We start from the raw sequence: 27,217 nt of genomic DNA, 5'->3' as shown, positions 1-27,217 counted from the left end.
TCCAACTTCTGACTGGAATTTTATGTAGTTTTAACCTTTTGTAACATGATCAGTACCACTAAACAATAATAAGTAAAGAATAATTCTGATGTTGGCAAATTAAAAAATAGGTGGAATATTAATGTAAATCCATTTAAAAGGCATCCTTCAAATGCTAATTAGATTAACTTTAACATTAAGCAAGAGTTGCGGATTTGTAATGTATATTGGCATGTAAAGGTGCTGCAGTAACTTTGGAATATAGTACTAAGATCTTAATAATGCTGTTGAGGTAAAATGTTCTTCATGTTGGAGCTTATCCATCATTTACTTAATATATTAATGTAATATGGAATCCAAATATTCAGTATTAAAAGCTTAATTATTGTGATAGTGTTAAACTGTCGACGGTAAATCTGAGCATGTAAATTACTGTAAATTAAAGTCAATAAAATAGAATTCCACTAAACTTAAAAGTTAATCTTATCTGTATGCCATACAGTTAGTACAGAGAGATTGTATTCAGAAATAAAGAAATCAGATTTTATGATTGGTCCATGTGTACATGTCCGCATCTTTTACCTTCTTTACATCGGTGAGACCAAACTCAGACTAGGCAAAGGTTTCACCAGACATCTGTTCTCTGTCTGCAGACCTGCTGCAACTCCTGGTTATTCATTATTTTAACTCCCTTTCCCATACCAATCTTTCTGAAGATAGACACAAAATGCTGGAGAACTCAGTGGGACAAATGGCATCTCTGGAGAGGAGGAATGGGTGAAGTTTCAGTCTGAAGAAGGATCTTGACCCGAAACGTCACCCATTCCTTCTCTCCAGGGATGCTGCCTGTCCCGCTGAGTTACTCCAGCATTTTGGGTCTACCTTTGGTTTAAACTAGTATCAACAGTTCCTTCATATACCAACCTTTCTGACCTTGGCCTCCTCCATTGCCAGAGTGAGGCACATGCAAATTGGTGGAACAGCACTTCATATTCTGCTTGGGTGGCTTACAACCCAATGGTATGAACACTGAATTCTCAATATTTAAGTAATACCTCCCCTATCCCCTCTCTTTTAAATGTTTACCTCCCCAGTCAGGTGCTCATCCATTTCTCCCACTGTTCTGCCCCAGTCCTCCTGCTTCTTTCTCCTCCTTTGTACACTAATTTCCCATCCTCAAGTACCCCATTGCCCTTTTCACTCTTCCTCTATTCCCTACCCCTTTCCCCTTTCAATTGTATCCCTCTCTCTGGGCTTTAGATTTTACTCCACTTCTCTCCCTATCTGACACCCTTTTGTCTCCTTTTCACCTCTAGCCTTTGTCACTTACTGCACCCACCTGGTAATTTTTTGTACCCACCCATACCCTTTCAACTGTATCCACCTATCACTCTCCAGACTTTGTCCCACCACTTCTCTTTTCCAGGTTTCTTCACCCTACTACAATCTGTCTAAAGAAGTGTCCTGACCCAAAATGTCGCCTATTCATTCCCTGCATAGACGTTGCCTGATCCGCTGAGTTCCTCTAGGACTTAGTGTTTTGCTCGAGATTTCACAACTCCAGTTCCTCGTGCCTCTCATAATGTTGAATTTATTTATACTTTGAATTCCCCTCTACAAACCCCTCTGACCGGAGTTTTCATGATGGTTTCTCTGGAGTTGATTGATTGAAAGATACAGTATGGAAACAGGCCCTTCAGCCCACCAAGTCTATGCCGGCATAAATCATGTATGCATTAAATCATTTGTGTCTCATTGTCTGTACTTGTAGAATAAATCCTACCACCTCGGGGACTGGGCAGATATATTGCATAAAATAATTACCTTGTCTGGCAAGCCTGGGAGTTTCTGAAATCTCTAATAAGTGTCTTTTCCCCTTCCAGGAAAGCCAGTCGGACTGAAACAATCAAAGCTTTCCACGAGTGTGAGCGGGCTGTACCACAAAATCTGTTGAGGTGCGTGATGGGATTATATGTGAATTGCATATCATCTTCATGTTGTAATTATTGAATTATGGAATAATTAGTGATAGTCATTCCGAACAATAAGCCGACGGCTAGGATTGTTAAATAGAGGTACCATATGTTGTCATCTTTATCTTGTGCCAATACTTGGCCAGGTTGTGTCTATCTGAACATGAACATCACTAAGGGAGGCTTGTGGTGGGGTAGGGTTGAGTATTAGAAGCTGTTTCATGTGAACATCCATCAGAATTTTGTTCTATCACTACACCCACTCCTGGGGTCTTCATATGTTACAGGAGCAGAATTAGGCCATTCAGCCCATCAAGTCTACTCTGCCATTCAATCATGGCTGATCTATCTTACCCTCTCAACCCCATTCTTCTGCCTTCTCCCCATAACCCCTCACACCAGTAAGAATCTGTCAATCACCGCCTTAAGAAATATCCATTGACGGCCTCCACAGCCGTTTTGAATTCTGCCGTTGACTATTAAAGCCATCCTTTCCTCCGTGTTCTAAGGACCTCCTGGAGAAATAAGACATTAATCTTTATTTCTCTAAATGGAGCAGGTTGATTTTAATTGATGGAGTCATAAGATGATGCCAGACCTTCCCAAGTTCAACCTCTTGCTGAGAGAAACTGGACCCCTTGCACTTTGGCCAGTGTGGACAAATTTGGTATTCTGCCTATAAAGAGGAGAGGGTTAATTGCACATTTTAATCCGCTTAAATTTTTAACACGAGGAGGTTGATTTGTAACCTACTATTTTTGAGTCGATACAATAGGCTACATTGATGGCTTATTAGTACATTGACCATGAGTTGCTGTCAATCTGAAGGGGGCAAACCACTAGAACAGCACATCTGCAGCAATCCCAACAGATATCTTTGGCATAAACCAGCATCTGCAGTTTCTTCCTACACATATGGTCACAGCTATAATAGTACACTTTGGTTTGTGTCACTATTATCTTTCAGGCAAAGATCCCGTTTAGGACAATAGCTCTTAAACTATTCAGATGTTTTGATACAGTTATACGAAAATCTGCCATGTCGGAGATGCAATTTTTTTCAGGATCATCATAACAAATTTACTCATTGATCATTTAATTTGATGCTTGGGGGTCTGAGCAAAATTGCTGCCATAGATGCTTAAAGTAACAGTAGTTAGGATTTACAGAAAATTAGACACAAAATGCTGGAATGATTCAGCGAGTAAGACAACAGCTCTGGAGAAAATGGATAGGTGACATTTCAGGTCAGGACCCTTCTTCAGATTGTTATAGAAAGTTATTTTTCTCTATTGTATTTGAATTTGACTTGATTGTATTTATGTACGGTATATTTGAACTATTAGATAGCATGCAAAACAAAGCTTTTCACTGTACGTCAGTACACGTGACAATAAACCTACGCACGTTTAATAGTCTGACGATGTACACAAAGTAATTTCATTCTTAAGTGGGCACTGCAGTCTCACATATGCAGAAGCCTATTGGGTTTACGTATGCAGCTGTTTGTGTCTGGCACTGTTCCACATGAAATATCATGCACTCTATATTGCTGAAGATTGCTATGTACCCGGGGCACACACTACGCAAGCATGTGCTAACTTTCAGTCACTTTCCCCAGCCTTTGATTCAGTCTACTATAATGGGAAATATCTTGGGATGTTTCATAGTATTTATTCTGTAGTGAAAATACTCCTTGTTGTCAGCGATAAAACCACCACGTGGGTGACAACAGATTCCAGACAATACAATGTATGAAATGTAATAAAAAGGAACTGGGCAGCACAGTGGCACAACGGTAGATTTGTTGCCTTGCTGTGTCAGAGACCCAGGTTTGATCCTGACTACGGGTGCTGTCTGTACGGAATTTGTATGTTCTCCTTGTGATCATTTTCTCCGGGTACCTCCCATATCCAAAGATATGCAGGTTTATAGGTTAATTGGCTTCTGTGGGCCGGTTTTCACGCTGTATTTCTAAAATAAAAACTAAAACTAAACTGTAGGTGCCGGTTTATACAATAGACACAAAATACTGGAGTAACTCAGAGGGTCAGGCAGAATCCCTAGAGAAAATGGTCAGGTGACATTCTTCAGTCTGAAGAAGTATCTTGATCTGAAATGGCACCTGTTCATATTCTCCCGAGATGCTCCAGCATTTTAGTCTATTAATACTTAATGTATGTTTTGGGCCATTCAACAAACAGCATCCCTATCAATGTTTCATGGAATGTATACAATAACACCTATGTGCTGTTCATCATATTCATGTTGTGTATCTGATTAGTGTTAAAGTTATTGGAAAGAGGTTGAGTAAAAATAGGGAGGAGGTAAAGGAATGTGATTCAGCATCTTAGCCTGAGGTAATGAAGTGATAAAAGTATTCACGATCCTATGGAATGTTAAAACAAACGAGACAATTAAGATGCATCTATGCGACATTTTCCATATCCTTCTCCCCTATCTGATCATTTATCCAGGAGAGCATTCATGAGAATGAGCACCACTCCAGAAGCGTTCCTAGCTCTCCGCTCTCACTTTGCCAGTACTCACGCATTGATGTGTGTCAGCCACTGGATTCTGGGGATTGGTGATCGACATCTCTCCAATTTCATGATCAACCTGGAAACAGGGGGCATGGTGGGAATTGATTTTGGTCATGCATTTGGTTCTGCTACGCAGGTATGAATGAGATTTTGTACAATAAAATGTATTCTGAAGAAACAAACAAAAAGTTGAAATGACTTTAATACTTGGTGGTGGAAACACTCAGCATCTGAGGAACGAACATGATCGAATGGCGGAGTAGACTAGATTGGCCGAATGGTCTAATTCTGCTCCAATATCTTCTGGTCTTATGGAAAGAGCTAATTTTCCAACAAAAGGGCTTTAACCTAAAACATTAACTGTGGCACCACTGGTAGAGCTGCTGCCTCACAATGTCAGAGACCCAGGTCCCAGGTTCGATCCTGACCTCAGATGCTGAAGTTTGCACATTCTCCTTGCGACCGCGTGTGTTTCATAGATACATAGACAATAGGTGCAGGAGTGGGCCATTTGGCCCTTCGAGCCAGCACTGCCATTCAATGTATTCATGGCTGATCATCCACAAACAGTACCCAGTTCCTGCCTTCTCCCCATACCCCTTGATTCCGCTAGCCCTAAGAGCTCTATCTAACTCTCTTTTGAATGCATCCAGTGAATCGGCCTCCACTGCCTTCTGAGGCAGAGAACTCCACAAATTCACAACTCTGTGTGAAAAAGTTTTTCCTCATCTTCGTTCTAAATTGCCTACCTCTTATTCTTAAACTATGGCCCCTGGTTCTAGACTCCCTCAACTTCGGGAACATGTTTCCTGCATCTGGCATGTCAAATCCCTTAATAATTTTATATGTTTCTATAAGATCCCCTCTCATCCTTCTAAATTCCAGTGAATACAAGCCCAGTCGCTCCATTCTTTCATCATATGGCAGTCCCGCCATCCCGGGAATTTCCTCTGGTTGCTCCAGTTTCTTTCCACCTCCTATTCTTATTGTAAAATGATTTTCATCCACTTTTCAACAGTCTCTCTTAGAATTGAGTGATAGAAAAATGTACTAGTTCTTTTTAAAAAAGTTATTGTAAGCGTTGATTATGATTGTGCACTTTTTTGATTTAGTTTCTGCCAGTGCCTGAGCTGATGCCATTCCGTCTGACACCTCAGATCTTGAACCTCATGCTCCCAATGAAAGAATCAGGCCTTATTTATACAACCATGGTACACGGATTGCAAGTATTCCGCCTGGATCCCGATCTTCTCCTCAGTACTATGGATGTCTTTGTAAAAGAACCATCGTTAGACTGGAAGGTAGATGGCAATGAAAAAAGGAACACTAATTATTAAAATGAAAAGTTTATTACCTTTTAACACTGTTCATGCAATGTACCTTTTCTTGATAACTTGAAGAATATGTTATTTGTCTATGAATTAGCTGTGATCTAAGTATAATCTGAAATTTATATAAAATTTAGTTTCCGCATATCCTCCTCAGGTTGATAGGCTTGGACTAGGAGAGGAGCTGTGGCCCCAGCTGTTCACAACTTATACTCATGACTTGGATGAGGGAAACAAATGTCACTTTTCCGAATTTACTAAAGATACTAAACTAGGTGGGATAGCGAGCACGAAGAAAGGATGAAAAGTGGTTTCAGTGCATTTGGATAAGCAAAGTGAGTGAGTGAGAGCAGAGAAAATTGAATATATTGTGGGAAATGTGAGGGCATCCATTTTGCTGCACAAAAAGAGAAAAGCAAAATATCTTTACACGGTGGAAGATTGGGTGGCTATTCAAAGGGAGATCAAGATGTTGAAGGCCAACAAATGGTATATAATATCCTTTGTTAAAAGAGGATTCAATACGGAGTGAGGAACGTTTATGGTGTTGCTGAGACTGCACTTGGGTATCAATGAGAGTTGATCAGGGTGGCACCTGGGCTGAACTCAATTGGAGAGGGGTCAGGATTGTGAATGTGCAGTGAGGAGGTTATGTTCTGGCAGATGGGACCCTAAGGAAATTGGGAACAAGAAGCAAGAATAGCGATGAGGCCTTAACTGAAAGATAATGGATACCCCAAACTCCCAGCAGAGGGCTACCTTTAACTAACACTGATGCTGGTTAAGACTGGCCATGCAGTTTGGTATTACTGGGGAGGAACATGCTTCTGCATTACCAGTATCTAAGTACATTTATCATTTAGGTGTTCTGCCAAAAATTCTGCCGAACAGTGAAGAAAAGTTGAATTTCTGTGCCCCACATTAATTCAGTTTGTATATATAGGCATAGTGGAATATAAAAGCAAAGGGATCATTTGAGAGCTTTATGGATTGCTGATTAGGCCCAAGCAGGACTACTGTGAGCAACTTGGGGGACTGCACTTCAGGCACAATGAAATGACCTCGGAAAGGCTGCAGACGAGATTTTGCAGCTTGTTGCCCAAGATAAGTTTCAGTAATGAAATAAAGGAGGTTAAGATGTGACCAAAAGTTTTAAAGACAGTAAGGGGTTTATGAAAATAGGTGATTATTCTCTCGGATGGGTGAGTTATAAAAAGGCCGCAGATGTGAAATTGAAGGCACAAGAAATAATGGAGATATTTTTCCTACTGTGTTGTTGAGCTGTGAACTCTGTAGCTGATTAGATTTTGACACTGACAGGTACTTGAAAATTAACGAATTGCAGTACTATGGACAAGAAGTGGTGATATGCTCTAAGAATGGCCACTCATTCAAAGAACAGACATAGTAGATCAAATGACATTAAAGTTAGGTTTCTATGATCAAGAAAGAACTTTAAAGGTAGAACGTTAAAAAAAATACATACAACTGTAACTTCAGGCCAAGCAATTTGCTTACTCAAACTGTGTGGAATTAAGCTAATTCAAAAAGTTTAGTTGGGCATTTTTGTTTACTGTTTACATTTCTTCCTGCTTGCAGAACTTTGAGCAGAAACAACTGCAAAAAGAAGGGACATGGATTAAGGACATTAACACAAATGAAATTAACTGGTATCCAGTGCAGAAGGTGAATTGTGCTAAACGGAAACTTGAAGGAGCTAATCCATCTTCAATCACCAGGTTAGTTGATGTTTAAATGTGGTATTTATGGGGTTGTAAATAACATAGAATTTTTCAGCAAGAAAGTTAGAACCTACAAAATAGATAGACACAAAAAGCTGGAGTAACTCAGCGGGACAGGCAGCATCTCTGGAGAGAAGGAATGGGTGATATTTCGGGTCGAGACCCATCTTCAGTTATCTTCGGTTTAAACCAGCATCTGCAGTTCCTCCTTACTTATGTACCCACAAAATAGTTCATTTGGTCCAAGACTATTTCCACTGTTGCTTTATAGGTGTGTACATGCAGTTGTTGCTTCAAGCTATTGACTTGTTATTAACCAGCTCGGCACAATGGATTTCTTCATATCTATCTTACAAATATCCCTTAAGGTTTCATTATATATTGACAACTCCCAAGTCATCTGTTATTGAAAACAGGTTCAGCAGCTTAACTCCCTTGACGGGACACAGACCTGACGTATGAACTCTGCATCTCTCTTCACTTTAGCTGGCTGACCTGCTTCTATTTCAGCCGTTTAATTCACTTGAATATCATTCTAAGAATAAGGACCCTTTAGTGTATTTGCTGAGATAACATTTTTACAGATATTGTGCGTTTTTAAAACCTATGATCTCTACCTGTGGATCATGGTGTTTTGTCAATTTACTGAAATAATACATCCAACAAGTGAAAGAGGACACAAAGTGCTGGAGTAACTCAGCAGGTCAGGCAGCATCTCTGGAGAACATGGATAGATATTGTTTCGGGTCAAGACCCTTCTTCAGACCAATTGTAGGGGGAGAAGAAAGCTGGAAAAGGGAAGAGGCAGGACAAAGCGTGGCAGGTAATAGGTCAACACAGGCAAGGAGGATTTTTTTTAACAGGCAGTTGGTTGGAACAAAGGCCAGAGATAAGAACAATAGGTGGTAGTCAGTTGTGAAGAGTTGTGGAAATAGGTAAGCTTAGTTACCTGAAATTGAGAATTCAATGTTCATACCGTTGGGTTGTTACACAAGTGAAATATGAGGTACTGTTCCTCCAGTTTGCATGTAGCCCCACTCTGGCAACAGAGGCCCAAGACAGAAAGGCCAGTGTGGGAAGGGGAAGGTGGTAACAACCAGGAGATCCAATAGGCCTTGGCGGACCATTGTTTTTACATTAAGTGAAAGAGGATTTCATATATGCACATTTTATGTTTTTAGCAAAGATTTCTATTACTTGAAATTTCTCAATATTAAATGAAATTGCATCTTGAATTCAATTTGTAAAATGGCAATGTTGTGTATTAACATTACTCATTTTAAAATACTACATCGTATCTGACATTTACAAATGACAGCCATGGCTCAGTGTTACTAAATACAGAAAACACTGGAAACATTTTATGTAGACTAGACCAAGTGGACCCGTTGGGCCCATTCCTCGTAGAGGGAGGGACAGGGAAGGGGAGGGTGTGAGTGAGTGAGCCCTGGACCCAAAGCCTCTCCTATATTGGTGTTGTACCCTCAACCCCCCCCCACTCAATCCCCCTTATCCCCCCCTCCTCCCCCCACTGACCCACTCCATTCCCTCCCCCACTTGCCCCTCCCCTACCTTCACTCCCCCCAGCCCTGCCTCCACCACCATTTCCCTCCCACCCCCACTCTCCCTGCCGCTGGGCCTCACTCTGACTGAGCGTACGTGTTCAGCGAAAAGATCGCAGAGCCAGTGCTTGGTCTCGCCGATATATAGCAGTCCACACAGTAGATGAGGTTGGAGGAGATGCAAGTGAACCTCTGCCTCACCTGAAAAGACTGTCGGAATCCTTGGACAGAGATGAGGGGGAGGTATAGGGACAGGTTGGACCAGGGGTATAGGATGGAGTTAAGGTATGTGGAAATTAATTCAGTGGGACAGGAACAAGGAGAAACAATGGGTCTGCCAGGGCAGTTCAGTTTGTGAATTTTGGGGAGAAGCCGTGCGGGGCTGGGGAACGATAAGGTTGGAGGCTTTGGAGGGCAGACTGTTCTTTAGGGAACGGGGGTTCCCCCTCCTCCATCATAGATGAGGCCGTCACTAGGGTCTCCTCGATATCCTCGAGGCCACTCTAGCACCTTGAGCAAAAAACACAAAGTGCTGGAAGAACTCAGCGGGTCAGGCAGCATCTTTGGAGGATGTGGAAAAATGGCATTTTGGGTCGGCACCATTCTTCTGACTCATTCTAACACCTTGTTCCCCTCCCCTTGTAACACTGTCCCAAAATATCCATTTTTGTAGGCAGAAGGACCTGTTCCTGTGTGGCACTATTCTATGCTTGTGTGTTCTTATTCTATGAGCTTAGTAGTGAGTGTAATTGAGATATCTGATAATGGAGTGCAGGGTCAGTCATCAAGGACATCAGGACTAAATTACTTGTCTATACAAAAATCCCAGGGTTATACAACTGATAGAAGTGACAAAGATGGAGGTGGGATCCTGCAGAAGAATTGGTTTACAATGTGAATTTTAAATTATAATAGTAAAGGTTTAAGGCAAAATATTTTCAATTGAACCATTCAAAATTAAGATGTTTCCCTCATACATTTCAAAAATATTGGTCTGCTGTATGCAATTCTTAAAAACTGAGTTCACAACATTGCTTGTACTTCTGTACTTTTTTCTAACTAGTCTCAGAAATTTCTGATGAATTCAAGGCATTTTTAATCACATGTACAGGTGCTTCATGCAAGTTTTCAACAATAAAAGTCTCTGTGATAGCATTAAGATGGTACCTCGGTTGTAATAAGATTTCTTTAAGTTGTTGTTCACTCTACACTTCGATAACCGTGAACGTCAATGAGCTCACTGTTAGTATGAACACGGGATTGGGATCCTTGTTTTCCTGAAATATAGCATTATTTATTTGTAATATTTTAGCATTATATGCATTACTTATTTGTTATCTTTTTTGCATCTGTCTTAAAAATGTGAATGTTGTTTTCTTTTCAGAGAGGAGTTGCGATTGGGACATGAAAGCTCCAAGGCATATAACAGTTATATAGCCATCGCCAAGGGAGATGAGAACTATAATGTCCGTGCCAGAGAAGCAGATGAAGGTCTTTCTGTGGAGCGACAGGTGGAATGCCTGATTGATCAAGCCACAGATCCAAATATCTTGGGTAGAGTGTGGTCTGGTTGGGAGGCTTGGATGTGAAATTTAGCAATAAAAACTGATGCAAACTAGGATGGTGGCTTGGTGTTAATGGGTTCAGCTGACCTAATTTAAAAAAACACTACTCATTTGCTCATTTTAAAGTAGAAAAGCAAATTGCAAGAGATATTTGGTTGGTTGCTTGTAATTACCCAGAAAGTTCATGGTCATAATTTGTCTCAGAAAACAAAGGGCAGAACTTAGTGGTGACTCACCTTAATGGTAGCCTTAATTGATCTTGTCAGCTGATTTGATCGGAAACATCCTCACAAATTAAATATTTCATGAGGGAGTGGTGGAGGAAATACTATGGAAAAAGGGTTTAAGATTGTTAAACAGAAATGTTATAATCGTGGTGCTGGCAGTTGGGCAGTGGAGGGATTTCAGATTTGATCTTTAAAGCTGTACTATTAATTGAAAATAATACGATGGCATGAAGAAGATTCTTTGAGCTTGGATATTAAAAAGATTGTTGAATCAATCTAGAAAGATATAATTTGCTGAAAGTGGCAATTTGTGTCAAATAATATTTCTTGTGTTAATAAAGATTTTTTTTAAATGATTTTCCTGTGGTTTTTGTGACAACTACAAAATTAGGTCTTCTATCATCTATCTATCTATCTATCTATCTATCTATCTATATATACCACTAAAACTCGGTTTGTTTGTGTTTATGTGTGTTGTACCATGCCCTCTACACAGCCAAAACAGTACACAATAGCGCCACAATTTTACCCCCACCCTACTCACCATTCCCCTCCGGTGTAAATAAACCCACTTTTGTTACTTTTAAAAAACAATTTACCTTATAAACTTTAAAAAATGCGTTCCCCCCCCCCCCCATACAACAGAGGACTGGCACCCGTCCCGGTATGCCCCGCGCCTGACCTTCCACCCACGATGCAGCGCGCCACAGAGGCTGTGGCAGAGGGTCCAACAAGATGGCCGTCCCCGCTGCTCCCAGCAGGAGAAATGGTGCCGAGGTCTGTGCCTTCTCCCTGTCCACTCTTGCCCACCCACGGCCCCGGGAGATGCTCCCCGCCCATGCCGTCGCCACCGTTCCCCGCCGCAGATTGCAGCCGAGCTGCAGGAGGCACGGGGCCGACGACACTGCTTTTTCCCTCTTCCCTCCATGCTAGCACACGGCCACAGGGGCACTCCCCGCCCATGGCGCCATGGTTGGGCCGAGGGGGGCGGGAGGGAAGGGGTGGGGGGAGGGTGGTTGGGGGGAGAGGAGGGAGGAGGAGGGATGGGGGAAGGGGAGGAGGGGGTGCTACACCAATGCAGGAGAGGTTTGGACCCAACGGGTCCACTTGGTCTAGTCTGTATTAAAGGTCTAAGACACGTGTGATATCCAGGCTCTTCCATTTACTAAAGTTTTCTTTGTACTGTGTCACTTATTTTTTTTAATAATAGAAGCAAGGAGTCCAAATTCTAACAAGCTTGAAACAAGCAGAAGCAAGGTTGTCAGAAACTGGCCAGCAGGTGAACAGACTAATCGGAGCCTGAACACTACTGGGTTTGCTACTGGGGCAGAAGTTGCTCATATTGTGCATCTGCTTCACTTACCTAATCAATCGAAAGCTTATTCTTCTGGATCAGTAGAGGACTAATGACTTCTGTGGAGAGAAAGGTGTTCATTCAAAAATAATAATTTTTTTAATGTATTAGTTCCCAGCATGTGAAGCACAGCAGCATTTATGTTCAGTACTTCCATTATTTCTTGAATCTTTGTTTTGTCAGCCATCAGTCAGTGCATTGTTCTTAATCAACTTTTGTAATATTTTCATTTAGCTGGAAAATAATTTAATAATATAATGTTTACATTTTGCTCTCATTCACAACTATACTTTCCATTTGATAGTAGCACAATATTTTTCACCACTGAGGAAGCCTAAAGCATGCCTTAGATAATGAAAAAAGTAGTCCTAAAAATTTCAGAAATATGCAACATCATGCTACATTACTGTTTAAGATAAATGACATTCCAAGTGGCTGAAGCTTGTCCATTAAGAAATAGTAATCATTGGTGTGTGTATTCCTCCTTATTTCAGCAATCACGGTATTCTAGCTCCATTTTGTTACTTAATTTGTCAATTAGAAGTGCTTATTCTGCAGTAAAGTAACTGGGTCACAGAAGTATGTATGGTGCAGAGTTCAAGAGTAACTGAAAATGAAGTAAACCCACATGGCTTAGAGTTTCTGTTTTAGTTGCAAAGAGCAATTTCCATGTAAATTGTCCCCGTTTTGAAATCTCGTCTTCTCTAAACTTCAGAAGTTTGTTTGCATATCGGCAAAATTAAAATGCAAGATATACTGTTGTTCTTAAGAGCAGTTACTTACTTTAATTAATTGGATTAATTGCTTAAAGATTTTATAACAAAAAAAAACATATGTTGCTTCACCAAATACATTTCAGAAAATTTATTTTTAAAACAAACTCCTCTTTAAATTACAATGGTTAGTTCAAACGTAATTCTTAAATAGTATCTTTTGACTTTTTTGTTAATATTCTTGCACCAAAAAGTTCTGACTGAAGATTCTATAATACAAATACAATTAGCAGAAAATCCCAATGATTAATGCAACCTTGGCACAGTGATAATTTTGCTGGGTGGAGTTGGATAGCCTGTTTTTTAAAACTGCAAAAAAAAACAAGTTACACTGGACCCAATTTTATCATTTGTACTTATTCTGCTGATACTGACTCAATTGAGTTTCCACACTGTCTTTTTTCTGGTAAAGCTATAGATCTACTGCATATCTGCAAGTTCAAACAACACAAATGCTTAATTACTGTTCTTCAAACTTAAAAATCCTGTACCTAGCTGGAAACATTTGGGTCTGGTGGTTTCTGTGGTGAGGGGGAACTTGGTTAACAGATTTAGTTAGTGACCTATCAGAACTGAACAAAGTCAGCAGACCTGAAATATATATTATCAGACAAGAACGTTAACATGATTGTGGTGTCTGTGGTGGAAGAGAATTTGGTCAACATATTAAGTCAGTACCCTGCCAGAAACTGAACACTGGTAATAGATCTGAATCTTTTAAATTTGCTTACACTGCAACCATTTCATGGCATGGCACATTCCAGGCTATGCACTGTATTGTCATGATCCATTGCATTAAACCAACATCTCCTTTACTCTAGGAAAGAACTGCATATGCTGGTTTAAATCGAAGGTAGACACAAAATGCTGGAGTAACTCAGCGGGACAGGCAGCATCGCTGGAGAGAAGGAATGGGTGGCGTTTCGAGACCCGAAACACCACCCATTTCTTCTCTCCAGAGATGCTGCCTGTCCCGCTCAGTTACTCCAGCATTTTGTGTCTCCCTTACTCTCCCTTGCCAATCATACCTTGGGCACTGAAGTCATTCAGAAGGATGAGTAGGGTGTTGGTTGAAGTTGGAATCCTCTTTGGCCTCAGCCAGGGTTCCAAAGTTGGTGAATGTGCTCCAATGGTTCTGTAATTCAGTGAATTGGAGGGTCCTAGCTTATTTGTGAAGAGGCAGCTCAGCTTTTTCCTCGATGACCAAACCCACCTCATGAAAACATAGCTCCTTACTGATTTCCCCATCAAAAATAAGGTACAGCCAGCATGTTAACTGAGCTGACATGCTTGTACCTGCCCTCCCTCAGTCAGGATGGTAACATCGACGACAAAACATCTGTATAGCACAGCATCTGAGGATTAAAACTAAACTTAGTGCTCTCGTAGTCCATTACACAGTAATGATCGGTACCCTTATGTATGCTTCAGAGACATCGGCTATTTACAGGAATGCAGGTAGTTCTGCCAGAAGGCATGTTTCTATACAGCCTTTATGTTTGTTACTGCCGGCTAAAAATACTAAACTTGTAACTATTAAATACAGTGCCCTCCATAATGTTTGTGACAAAGACCCATCATTTATTTGAGATTTGTAATAGAAAAAAATCACATGTGGTTAAAGTGCACATTGTCAGATTTTATTAAAGGGTATTTTTATACATTTTGGTTTCACCATGTAGAAATTACAGCTAAGTTTATACATGGTCCCCCCCCCCCCCCCCCTCCCCATTTCAGGGCACCATAATGTTTGGGACACATGACTTCTCGGGTGTTTAATTGCCTCCTTAATAGAAACATAGAAAATAGGTGCAGGAGGAGGTCATTCGGCTCTTGGAGCCAGCACCACCATTCATTGTGATCATGGCTGATCATCCACAATCAATAACCCGTGCCTGCCTTCTCCCCATATCCCTTTATTCCACTCGCTGCTAGAGCTCTATCTAACTCTCTTACATCCATCCAGTGATTTGGCCTCCACTGCCCTCTGTGGCAGAGAATTCCACAAATTCACAACTCTCTGGGTGAGAAAGTTCCTTCTCACCTCAGTTTCAAATGGCCGCCCCTTTATTCTAAGATGCAGGGAAAAGAGCTCTCAGCACCTAGTCTTTCCATCACCTTTGGAAACTTTTATTGCTGTTTATCAACACGAGGACCAAAGTTGTGCCAATGAAAGTCAACTAAGCCATTATAGACAATAGACAATAGACAATAGGTGCAGGAGTAGGCTATTCAGCCCTTCGAGCCAGCACCGCCATTCAATGCGATCATGGCTGATCACTCTCAATCAGTACCCCGTTCCTGCCTTCTCCCCATACCCCCTCACTCCGCTATCCTTAAGAGCTCTATCCAGCTCTCTCTTGAAAGCATCCAACGAACTGGCCTCCACTGCCTTCTGAGGCAGAGAATTCCACACCTTCACCACTCTCTGACTGAAAAAGTTCTTCCTCATCTCCGTTCTAAATGGCCTACCCCTTATTCTTAAACTGTGGCCCCTTGTTCTGGACTCCCCCAACATTGGGAACATGTTTCCTGCCTCTAATGTGTCCAATCCCCTAATTATCTTATATGTTTCAATAAGATCCCCATGAGACTGAGAAACATGAATAATACTGTTAGAGACATCAGTCAAACCTTAGGCTTACCAAAATCAACTGTTTGGAACATCATTAGGAAGAAAGAGAGCATTGGTGAACTTACTAATTGCAAAGGGACTGGCAGGCCAAGGAAGACCTCCACAGCTGATGACAGAAGAATTCTCTCTATAATAAAGAAAAATCCCCAAACACCTGTCCGACAGATAAGAAACACTCTTCAGGAGTCAGGTGTGGATTTGTCAATGACCACTGTCCGCAGAAGATTTCATGAACAGAAATACAGAGGCTACACTGCAAGATGCAAACCACTGGTTAGCCGCAAAAATAGGATGGCCAGGTTACTGTTTGCCAAGAAGTACTTAAAAGAGCAACCACAGTTCTAGAAAAAGGTCTTGTGGACAGATGAGACGAAAATCAACTTACATCAGAGTGATGGCAAGAGCAAAGTATGGAGGAGAGAAGGAACTGCCCAAGATCCAAAGCATACCACCTCATCTGTGAAACACGGTGTAATGGCCTGGGCATGTATGGCTGCTGAAGGCACTGGCTCACTTATCTTCATTGATGATACAACTGCTGATGGTAGTAGCATAATGAATTCTGAAGTGTATAGGCACATCCTATCTGCTCAAGTTGAAACAAATGCCTCAAAACTCATTGGCCGACGGTTCATTCTACAGCAAGACAATGGTCCCAAACGTACTGCTAACGTAACAAAGGAGGTTTTTGAAAGCTAAAAAATGGTCAATTCTTGACTGGCCAAGTCAATCACCCGACCTGAACCCAATTGAGCATGTCTTTTATATGCTGAAGAGAAAACTGAAGGGGACTAGCCTCCAAAACAAGCATAAGCTAAAGATGGCTGCAATACAGGCCTGCCAGAGCATCACCAGGGAAGACACCCAGCAACTGGTGATGTCCAGACTTCAAACAGTCATTTCATGCAAAAGATATGCAACAAAGTACCAAACATGCCAACTTTCATTCACGTGACATTGCTGTGTCCCAAACATTATGGTGCCCTGAAATGGGGGAATGATGTATAAACACTGCTGTAATTTCTACATGGTGAAACCAAAATGTATAAAAATGGCCTTATTAAAATCTGACAATGTGCACTTTAACCACGTGATTTTTTTCTATTACAAATCTCAAATTGTGGAGTACAGAGGCAAATAAATAAATGATGGGTCTTTGTCCCAAACATTATGGAGAGCACTGTATATTGTCACAAAAAGCTGGAGTAACTCAGTGGGACAGGCAGCATCTCTGGAGAGAAGGAATGGCTGATGTTTGGGTCGAGTCCCTTCTTCAAACTGGTTAGGGAGAAGGGAAACATAGAAAAATAGGTACAGGAGTAGGCCCTTCGAGCCAGCACCACCATTCAATATATTCATGGCTGCTCATCTGAAATCAGTACCCCATTCCTGCTTTTTCCCCCATATCCCTTGATTCCTCTAGCCCTAAGAGTTAAATCTAACTCCCTCTTGAAAACATCCAGTGAATTGGCCTCCACTGCCTTCTGTGGCAAAGAATTCTACAGATTTACAACTCTCTGGGTGAAAATGTTTTTCCTCATCTCAGTCGTAAATGGCCTACCCCTTATTCTTAAACTGTGACCGCAGGTTCTGGACTTCCCCCAACATTAGGGATATTTTTCCTGCATCTCACCTGTCCAATCCTTTAAGAATTGTATATGTTTCTGTAAGACTCCCTCTCATCCTTCTAAATTCTAGTGAATACAAGCCCAGTCGACCCATTCTTTCATCATATGTCAGTTCTGCCATCCCGGGAATTAACCTGGTAAACTTACGCTGCACTGCCTCAATAGCAATAATGTCCTTCCTCAAATTAGGAGCCCACAATACTCCAGGTGCGATCTCACCAGGGCCTTTCCCTTATCCCTAACCAGTCTGAAGATGATCTTGATCCAAAACGTCACCCATTCCTTCTTTCCGGAGATGCTGCCTGTCCCACTGAGTTACTCCAGCTTTTTTGTGTCTATCTTCGGTTTAAACCAGCATTTGCAGTTCCTTCCTACACTATTAAATATGTATTTTTAAAATAACGCCAGAAAATAAATATTGAGAGTCTGAAGCTCTCTAGCCCCTAACCACCTTTTCCCCATTGACATAATTATTTATATAACATAATTTTCACAGACATGAGGTTTTTTAAGAACATGACTATCATGTTATAACATAACTGGCTCTACTGCAGAACTATTGCAGTTTTCCAAATCTATTGCCAGTAGAAGTAAATCAACGTAAGAGCTCTCCCAGTGAAACATCCCCAATGTCAAGGCTCTAATTATACTCAGCTAATTCTGATGGGCAGAGCAAATCATTTGTATATCTGACACCAGATCTCCTCACCCAAAATTATCCTACATTCCATGCTCCAGCAAAGCAAACATTTATCAGGAGGACAAAGGAAACACTTCCCTCAAAGCTTCATCAAAAAAAATTATCTTAACAACCTCATGGGAATCACAGGCCATTCACTGATCAAATTGGAGAAGGAACTTCCAACACAACCCTTGGAGCCTCATCACAACACACGTGAGCCCAGTAGCAGATACGGCCAACCGTTTCCCAAGGTATTCACCCATCTGCCTCATTGAGCACCTCTCGAGTCTGCGAATCTCACATTGGTCTCCTCAGCCATCTCAGATCTCACAAAACCAGAGTAGAAACATCATTCTTGACTTCAAGGAACAGTCTGAGATCAGAGCAATTTAAAAGTTCAATACCACCTACTATCAAATTTTACTTGATAATGCTCTTAACAGAATAAAGCCTGATATCAGTCACCTGATTGAAAATAGTAATTTATATAATTTGTCTAAGTATTACTCCCTCCAAACATACTGTCAGACCTGCTGAACATCTCCATTTTCTGCTTTTATTCCTTCATGTATTGCCGCATACAAATGCCATTGTCAATAACTATTCTGCCAAAGACCAAAAATCACAGGCTTGTATGGTGAAAACTGCATCGTCTTAAAAGGAAATTTGTTTATCTAATGAGTTTGTCTTACCAAATGCTCATTTTATGCAGCTCAGAGTAAGTTTCCCAATCAGTATTCCATATGCACTGGACAGTATGCACAGTATTCCATATGCACAGTATTCCCATTCCTTCTCTCCCGAGATGCTGCCTGACCTGCTGAGTTACTCCAGCATTTTGTGAATAAATCGATTTGTACCAGCATCTGCAGTTATTTTCTTATGCACTGGAAATGTAATTGTCTGTCAAATGTAATTGTCCAGTCAACTAAACTAAGCACATGAAAAAGCTTAAACTTTAGCCCTTTCCTGATGAGTCCAGCGTCATCGTCATTTAGCACATAAACAACCCCTTCGACCCAAATTGTCCATGCCAACCAAGATGCCTCTTCTAACCATTTGGCCCATATCCCTCTAAACCTTCCAATCCATGTGCTTGCCCAAATGTATTTTAAATGTTGTTATCGAATCTGCCTCAAGTACCTCCTGTGGCAACTCATTCCATATACCCACCAGCCTCTGAGTGACAGAATTGCCCCTCAGGTTCATATTAAATCTTGCCCCTCGCACCATAAACATATGTCCCCTTGTTTGATTCCTCTACTTCGATTAAAAGACTGTACACTCATCCTATATTCCCCTCATGATTTTATACACCCCTATAAGATCATCCCTCACCCTACTGCACTTTAAAGAATAATGTCCTAGCCTGCCACGTCTCCCTATAGCTCAGCCCTGACTAGTCCTGTGATTATTGTAGAGATAAGGCAAAAGATTCCTGCATCACCGGTGAAGCATTTTCATGGCCATCATAACATTGAGAAGCTCATCTCAGAGAAGGGGCTAGCTGTAGACTGCAGAACATCCAGCACTGCCCATGTGTGTTTCCTGGCACCAGATGATTATTAGTTGATAGGACAGTAGCGGGCTGGATAGGGTAATGGCACTGTTCCTTTGGAGCAAAGCTATTGTATGCTTCAAGAAATCACTTTGTTTTCAATGAGGTTACAGTTTCCTAAAAAGGGTCAGTAATTCAGGAAGGAAAAGAGATTTCCTCATGTGAAGGGCTGCGAATCTTTGGGGTCTTTTAGAGCATTGTGGAGGTAGATTCAAGATACTAATCGGTAAACATGGTACGCTTACATGGCAGAGCCTGCAGCTCAATCTTATTGAAGGTTTTACAATCAAAAGCTATCAGGAAGCAACTATCTCGCTGTTGAAGGGTTCAAAGGTGTCACTACAGACCAATTATGTCCTTCCTAGTATAACATTTGTCGCCTGGAAGGGAATCCTGGACGGAAGGGGAAACTTGATAGATTTAATGTTTCCAGTGGGAGTCAACTGGCCATATCCATTTATGGATATTTTGGGAATCGTGGTATATGAGTTTGGATTAAAAGGCTCATAAAGTCATAGTCATTCAAGTAAAATATCAGGCATGATCGCATTGCTTTGTGAAGCAGGTGCAGGAGGCTGAATGGCTTACTCCTGTTTCTATTTCTCACATTGGCAAGTGGTGCATGATTACTGTACATCACCACACATTAGGCTCAGAGTTTGTGAAGCAATGCTTCTCATGCCGACCAGAAAATAGCCACTTCCACCATCACTATACAACCATGCAAGCTTATTCCCCCAACCAAACAAAGTAGAATTTTCAAAACCTAATAAAAGGAACCTAATAAAAGGCTGCAAGGTCCAGCGTTGTGGCTTTGCTGTTAACAATATAAACATATAAATGATTTGGATGAAAATATAGGTGATCTCATTAGCAAGTTTGCAGTTGACACGAAAATTAGTGAGGAAGGTTGTCAAAGGATATTTTTGGCAAATTTGGAGTTTATTTGGACAAGTATGAGGTGGTGCGTTTTGGGAGGTCAAATGCAGGAGGAAAGTACACAATAAGGGACCTCAGAGGAGCATTTGATGTACAGTGTAAGTCGCCATAGTGCCTGAAAGCAACAACACACAAATGGACAGAATGGTAAAGAAGGCATATGGCAATGCTTGCCTTCATCAGTTTGGGTGTTAAGTATAAAAATTGGCAAATCATGGTGCAGCTGTTAGCAAGCAACAAAAGCTTTTCACTGTACTTTGGTACACATGACATTAAACTGAAACTGAATAGGAAGGCTCACTTCAAGTAACCCTTGATTTCCCTCTCTCTCCATCCCCTTCCCCTTCCCCGTTCTCCATCCAGTCTTACTGTCCCCTATTACATTTTATCTCTGTTTGCTTGGTTGTTACCTTCTCCCAACAATGATCTATTCTACATTTTCCTTGATCTCCATTCCCTTTGTCCTGTTTTCATACCTTCCACTTCCGTATCAATACACTTCCTTATCTATGTACCTCCCACTCCCCTGACATCAGTCTGAAGAAGGGTCTCGACCAGAAAGGTCACCCATTCATTCTCTCCAGAGATGCTGCCAAATGTTACTCCAACATTTTGTATCTAAACTGAAACTGAGTTGTGTAGAACTTTGATTCGACTATATTTAGAATGTTGTGTTCAGTTCTGGTTGCTTCATTACAGAAAAAATATGGAGGCTTTGGACAGGATCATTGGGATGATGTCTGGGTTGGAGAGTATATTAACTGTATGCAGAGTTTCACTGGAGCATAGGAGCCCGGGGGGAAACCTTACATAACTATGTAAAATTATGAGACGTATAGATAGGATAGAGAGTCTTTTTCCCAGGATGGAATTGACAAATGCTAAATTAATGAGTTTAAGGTGAGAGGGGAAAGATTAAAATAGATTTATGAGACAAGACTGGAGCGAAATGTCATGGGAAACGGTAGTAGCACAGACAATAACAAGATTTAAAAAGCAGGCAAATGGGATTGGTTTAGATTGGCATCATGGTCCATACAGACATCTTGGGCTGAAGTAGGGAAATAACTGCAGATGCTGGTACAATTCGAAGGTATCACAAAATGCTGGGGTAACTCAGCAGGTCAGGCAGCATCTAGGAGAGAGGGAATGGGTGACTTTTCGGGTCGAGACCCTTCTTCAGACTGGTGTCAGGGGGGGCGGGACAAAGAAAGGATATAGGTGGAGACAGGAAGACAGCGAGAGAACTGGGAAGAGGGAGGGGAAGAGAGGGACAGAGGAACTATCTGAAGTTGGAGAAGTCAATGTTCATTCCGCTGGGCTGCAAGCTGCCCAAGCGAAATATGAGGTGCTGTTCCTCCAATTTCCGGTGGGCCTCACTATGGCACTGGAGGAGGCCCATGACAGAAAGGTCAGACTGGGAGGGGGAGTTGAAGTGCTCAGCCACCGGTAGATCAGGTTGGTTAAGGCGGACTGAGCGAAGGTGTTGAGCGAAACAATCGCCGACCCTGCATTTGGGCTCACCGATGTAGAGAACTTGGGCTGAAGGACCTGTTCCGGTGCTGTATTATTTTATGTTCTATCCTATTCTTCCCAGGTTGAAACCCTGAAATCAACCACACTGTTCTTGGTCCAAATATGCCGAATGTTGACATGCAGATCCATGCTTGACCCTTTCATATATTCTATAGGAAAATAACTGCAGATGCTGGTACAAATCGAAGGTATCACAAAATGCTGGAGTAACTCAGCAGGTCAGGCAGCATCTTGGAGAAAAGGAATGGGTGACGTTTCAGGCCGAGACCCTTCAGTCTGAAGAAGGGTCTCGACCCGAAACGTCACCCATTCCTTCTCTCCAAGATGCTGCCTGACCTGCTGAGTTACTCCAGCATTTTGTGATACCTATCATATATTCTTCTTGATTCTGCTCTTTTGAACACTTTATTTTTCTTTTTTATAATATTCATTATCCCAAACCGTAGATATCTTCCTCATCAAATTATTCTCTCTACAACTCGGCACTAACTAATTGGTACTCTTTAAAAGTTTTATCCCCCCCCCCCATTCCTCTATCAATAACCTTGATCTGCTTGACAATTTCAACCCTGCACAGGACATCAACTCTTCTGCTTATCCACCGTCATTCCCTTGATCATGTCATGATCTCTTGATGTTCCCTAATCTCTATGATTGGTCTCCCATTTAATGGGAGAAATGTGAGCATACTGGGGTTTGGGAGGGAATGCGAGGGGTAAGGTGGACATTACTTAAAATTGGAGAATTCAATGTTCTGGGTTGTAAACTATGCAAGTGGAATATGAGGTGCTGCTAATCCAGTTTCTGTGTGGCCCCACTCTAGCAATGGGGGAGGCCACAAACTGAAATTCTACAAAAAGTCATGTCATAAGGAATAAGAGTAGAATTTAGGCCTTTTGGCCCATCAACTCTACTCCGCCGTTCAATCATGGCTGATCTATCTCTCCATCCTAACCCCATTCTAATGCCTTCTCCCCTTAATCTCTGACACCTGTACAAATCAAAAATCTATCTATCTCTGATTTAGAAATATCCACTGACTTGGCCTCCACAGCCTTCTGTGGCAAAGAATTCCACAGATTCACCACCCTCTGACTAAATAAATTTCTCCTCATCTCCTTCCTAAAAGAATGTCCTTTAATTCTGTGACTATGACCTCTAGTTCTGGACTATCCCACTAATGGAAACATCCTCTCCACATCCACTCTATCCAAGCATTTCACTATTCTGTATGTTTCAATGAGGTCCCCCCTCATTCTTCTAATCTCCAGCGAGTACAAGCCCAGTTCCGACGAAACCCTCATCATCGGTTTACCTACTCAATCCTGGGATCATTCTTGTAAACCTCCTCTGGAACCCTCTCCAGAGCCAGCACATCCTCAGATATGGTGCCCATAATTGCTCACAATATTCCAAATGCGGCCTTACCAGCACCTTAGAGAGCCTCAACATTACCCTGTTTTTGTATACAAGTCCTCTTGAAATAAATGCTAGCATTGACTTTGCTTTCTTTACAATCAATTCGACTTGCAGATTAACATTTTGGGAATCCTGCACCAGCACTCCCAAGTCCCTTTGCACCTCTGATTTCTGGATTCTCACCCCATTTAGAAAATAGTCTGGGCCTTTATTCCTACTATCAGAATGTATGACTCCGTACTTTGCTACACTATATTCCTCTGCCACTTCTCTGCCCCCCTCCCAACATGTCCAAGTCCTTCTGCAGAGTCCCTGCTTTCTCTACACTACCCGCCGCTCCACCTATTTTTGTATCATCCGCAAACTTTACCCCAAAACCTTCAATCCCCTCATCCAAATCATTAGTATACAACGTGAAGAGAAGCAAGCCCCAGCACCGACCCTTGTAGAACTCCACTAGTCACTGGCAGCTAACTAGAAAGAGCCGCCCTGATTGCCACTCTTTGTCTTCTGTCATCCAGCCAACCTACTATCCATGTGAGTATCTGCCCTTTGATACCGTGGGCTTGCATCTTCCTAAGCAGCGTAACGTGTGGCACCTTATCAAAGGCTTTCTGGAAATCTCAGTAAACAACATCTATTGACCCTCCTTTGTCTGTCCTGCTATTTACTTCTAGGAACTGAAGTCCCGTGCACTTCATCTAATACAATGGTAGTTCTGGCTTTGAAAATGAAGTAAAGAAGCCTTCATGGTACCAGATCCTTTTGAGTCATATCGTGGTGCTTTTATCAATTTGTACTGATAAGTTTATATTTACAAGAAGAACAATCATCACTATCACAAAACAGAGTTTCATCTGCATATGACATTAAATATGAGTGATAATTGTATCACTTTATTGATATATAATTGGTTTCACTGTATGGGTCCTTAAACCCTTAACGTCTCTACTATATTGAGGGGATAAGTTTCTTAGAAATGTCTGTCGATCTAGCAAGGAATGGCATAATTAAATATGCAGAAATGATTGGTGTCTAAATGTACCAAAATTCCCCTGGGGATACACGAACCTTCACCATTTCCATGCCTGAATTGCTGCCATCCCAAGAGCTTTGATCACACACAGTTTCATCGACAAGTCTGCCACAATACCCATCGGTACGTTCATTTAGTGGTTGGGAATTGAGGATTCAACTTAAACATGCAGGTGATTATCTCTGGAAGAGCCGTTGCTTTGTTCTGGAGCATTTAGAATTTGTGGTTCTATGTTAATCATTACTGGCTGTGTTGCATGAACTTCAAGGCAAGGTGGTTTAATCTTTGAGCTGGGCAGTACTGATGGAGGGCGGGGGTGAATACAGTTAAGGGTTGAGGGCAGAATTGCACTAAATGCATACCACCTCTAAATGTATACCACCTCTTCAAAAGCTAATTCCCAACATCCTTCCACTGTCCGCATTTTTAAAACATCTACAGCCTATATAGAGTCTGTCTACAGAATGAGGAATATTTTCCATGTACAGCTTCACCGTATTTTCTGCGAGTAAATTTATGCACTAGGATACTCAAATTTAAGGGTTGGTGTCTTTAATGCTCCAGTGGACGGAACTACTAATAAAAATTTACAGATTCTCAGTGTTATATTAACATTTTGCATTTGACTTGGTTTCACACAGAATCTAGGTATCTAGAAAATAGATGCATTGCCAAATAATTAGAGAGCACAAAATTATAATGCATTGTTTGTAATTGTACAGATGTATAATTGATTGAAGTTTATAAATTAACACCACTTTTATGGGCCTATTTTGAATGGGCTTAATCATAACCTTTGCCCTTATGGATTTTTGAGACTTGACAGAAATGGACTCTGGAATCTAATCTAATCACCACCAATCTAGTTGGTAGATTTGTACTCACCAACCAAGTCCTGTTTTCTACAACATATGTCCAAATACTGTAAATCTAAACTTAATATTGTTTAACCTTTTCAATTCATTTTATCATTTTTAAAATATATGCAAATCTTATTGGAAAGTATCTTGGCATGAAAAAAAACTTCCAATCTGGCTATGATTTACTGATTTACATTATAAAGCATTTGGCCCTGTGCCCAAATTTTGAATGAATGAATGAATGAATAGAAAATTAAACAAGGTTATAAACAAGAACATTGCAAACATACAAAAAAAATGTATAACACAAATGTCAGGGAGATACTTCTACATGAACAAATAGCTTACAGGGATAGGACAATTTTATGTATGAATAACTTTTGCCAATATATAACTATTTTTGTGGTATGTGGTCATCAGTTGCACTTTCGAACCTTTAAGAGATGTGCAGTATAAATGAGTAGACTTAACAACTTAGCATTTGTAAAGATTTAAGTCCTGAATTATCCAAATCTATCACCTTGCACATATGCAACATTAACTGTTTGCCTTCTGATAATTTATACCAAGAGATTTCAATATGCAACACAACAAACTTAACATTTTACATTGTTTCGTTCAGTTTAGAGACACAGCATGGAAACAGGCACTTCTGCACACGGAGTCCACACCGACCAGCGATCCCGCATACTTACACTATCCTACACACACTAGGGACAATTTTACACCGACACCGATACCGATCTAATTATCCTACATACCTGTATGGCCTTGGAGTGTGGGAGGAAACCGAAGATCTCAGAGAAAACCCATGCGGTCATGGGGAGAACGTACAAAACTCCATACAGACAGCACCCGTCGTCGGGATTGAACCCGAGTCTCCGGCGCTGCATGCGCTGTAAGGCAGCAACTCTACCGCTGCACGACCGTGCCACCTATATAGCTCAAAGTAGTCAAATGAGTTCCATGCATCATGTAAATTTAGCTCAAAAGAATAACAAATAAAAACTATTTTGGCTGCAAATGCCTGGGTTGTTCCTAGACCAATAATAGCAGAAACTATATTGTATTTACATTTCTATATTTGAATGCAGGTTCGCTTACCAATGGAATAATCGATTATTCAAATTTTATGCCAAAAATTAAAATGTGAGTTTATTTTAGTTAAGTATTTCATTTAGCACATAATTTGATCAAGAAATTGTCTTCAGCAATTTCTTTCAGAGGAGCCCCTTTAGTATGATGGCAACAGTAGTAATAAAGTAAATAATAAAGTAAAGATTAACAAAAATGCATAATCTAATGAGGTCAATAAATTTGAAGTTCAGAGTTTAATGAGGGCACAGGATACCAAAATCCTGCATTCAGCAAATATAGCAATGATGAAAACCACAAAAATAACTACCTCTGTTCCTTTACCTCTGCCAGTTTGTTACAAGATATTGAAGTGGGAATAGACCAAATGGCCCTTGAGTGGGATTGTGATCAATCCCTTAAGTGCAAAAACTGCCAAATTCAGGGAGGAATAGTCATTATGACTACTTCTGTAGGCAAACGACAACGGCAAATGTGTTGCCAAAATTAGGCAGTATTATTTCATTGTTTTGTTAATTTGGGGCCAGCCACCTAATATAGGCCCATTAAACTCAGTTCAGTACAGTGCAGCCAACCAGAAATTTAAAAAAAGGGTTGTAAGAGATTGTACATGCAGCGCACAAAGCTTATAATGTCATAACAAGTAATTGAAGTATCAAAGGTTTCTAAAAACGACTCTTGACTACTCATGGTTATGCGATCATCTATATACTAAAACGTTTGTTTGTTTGTTCCTGAACTACAGCCAAAACGGTACACAATAGCACAACAATTTTAGGCCCA

At 41.0% G+C, this 27,217-nt stretch overlaps 1 protein-coding gene and 1 long non-coding RNA gene across 3 annotated transcripts in view; one reads left to right on the top strand and one right to left on the bottom strand.

The window, feature by feature from the left end:
* prkdc (protein kinase, DNA-activated, catalytic subunit) overlaps positions 1–11,219 on the top strand; it is a 185,578-nt gene extending 174,359 nt beyond the window's left edge. The window contains exons 82-86 of the mRNA XM_078397370.1: positions 1,863–1,934; positions 4,430–4,631; positions 5,608–5,796; positions 7,423–7,562; positions 10,512–11,219. Of these exons, the coding sequence (XP_078253496.1) occupies positions 1,863–1,934; positions 4,430–4,631; positions 5,608–5,796; positions 7,423–7,562; positions 10,512–10,716 (808 nt within the window). The 3' untranslated portion in view covers positions 10,717–11,219. The remainder of the gene's footprint in view (positions 1–1,862; positions 1,935–4,429; positions 4,632–5,607; positions 5,797–7,422; positions 7,563–10,511) is intronic.
* Positions 1–27,217, bottom strand: part of LOC144592642 (uncharacterized) — a 46,713-nt gene that overhangs the window by 10,495 nt on the left and 9,001 nt on the right. For both annotated transcript variants that reach the window (XR_013547159.1, XR_013547160.1), the window contains exons 2-3: positions 12,283–12,332; positions 4,503–4,571 (exon numbers count right to left, since the gene is read on the bottom strand). This is a non-coding gene — a long non-coding RNA (uncharacterized LOC144592642). The remainder of the gene's footprint in view (positions 1–4,502; positions 4,572–12,282; positions 12,333–27,217) is intronic.

This window comes from Rhinoraja longicauda, chromosome 4 (genome assembly GCF_053455715.1).
Source record: "Rhinoraja longicauda isolate Sanriku21f chromosome 4, sRhiLon1.1, whole genome shotgun sequence".
Taxonomy (NCBI): Eukaryota; Metazoa; Chordata; class Chondrichthyes; order Rajiformes; family Arhynchobatidae; genus Rhinoraja; species Rhinoraja longicauda.
This window is presented reverse-complemented; position numbering and strand designations above follow the sequence as displayed.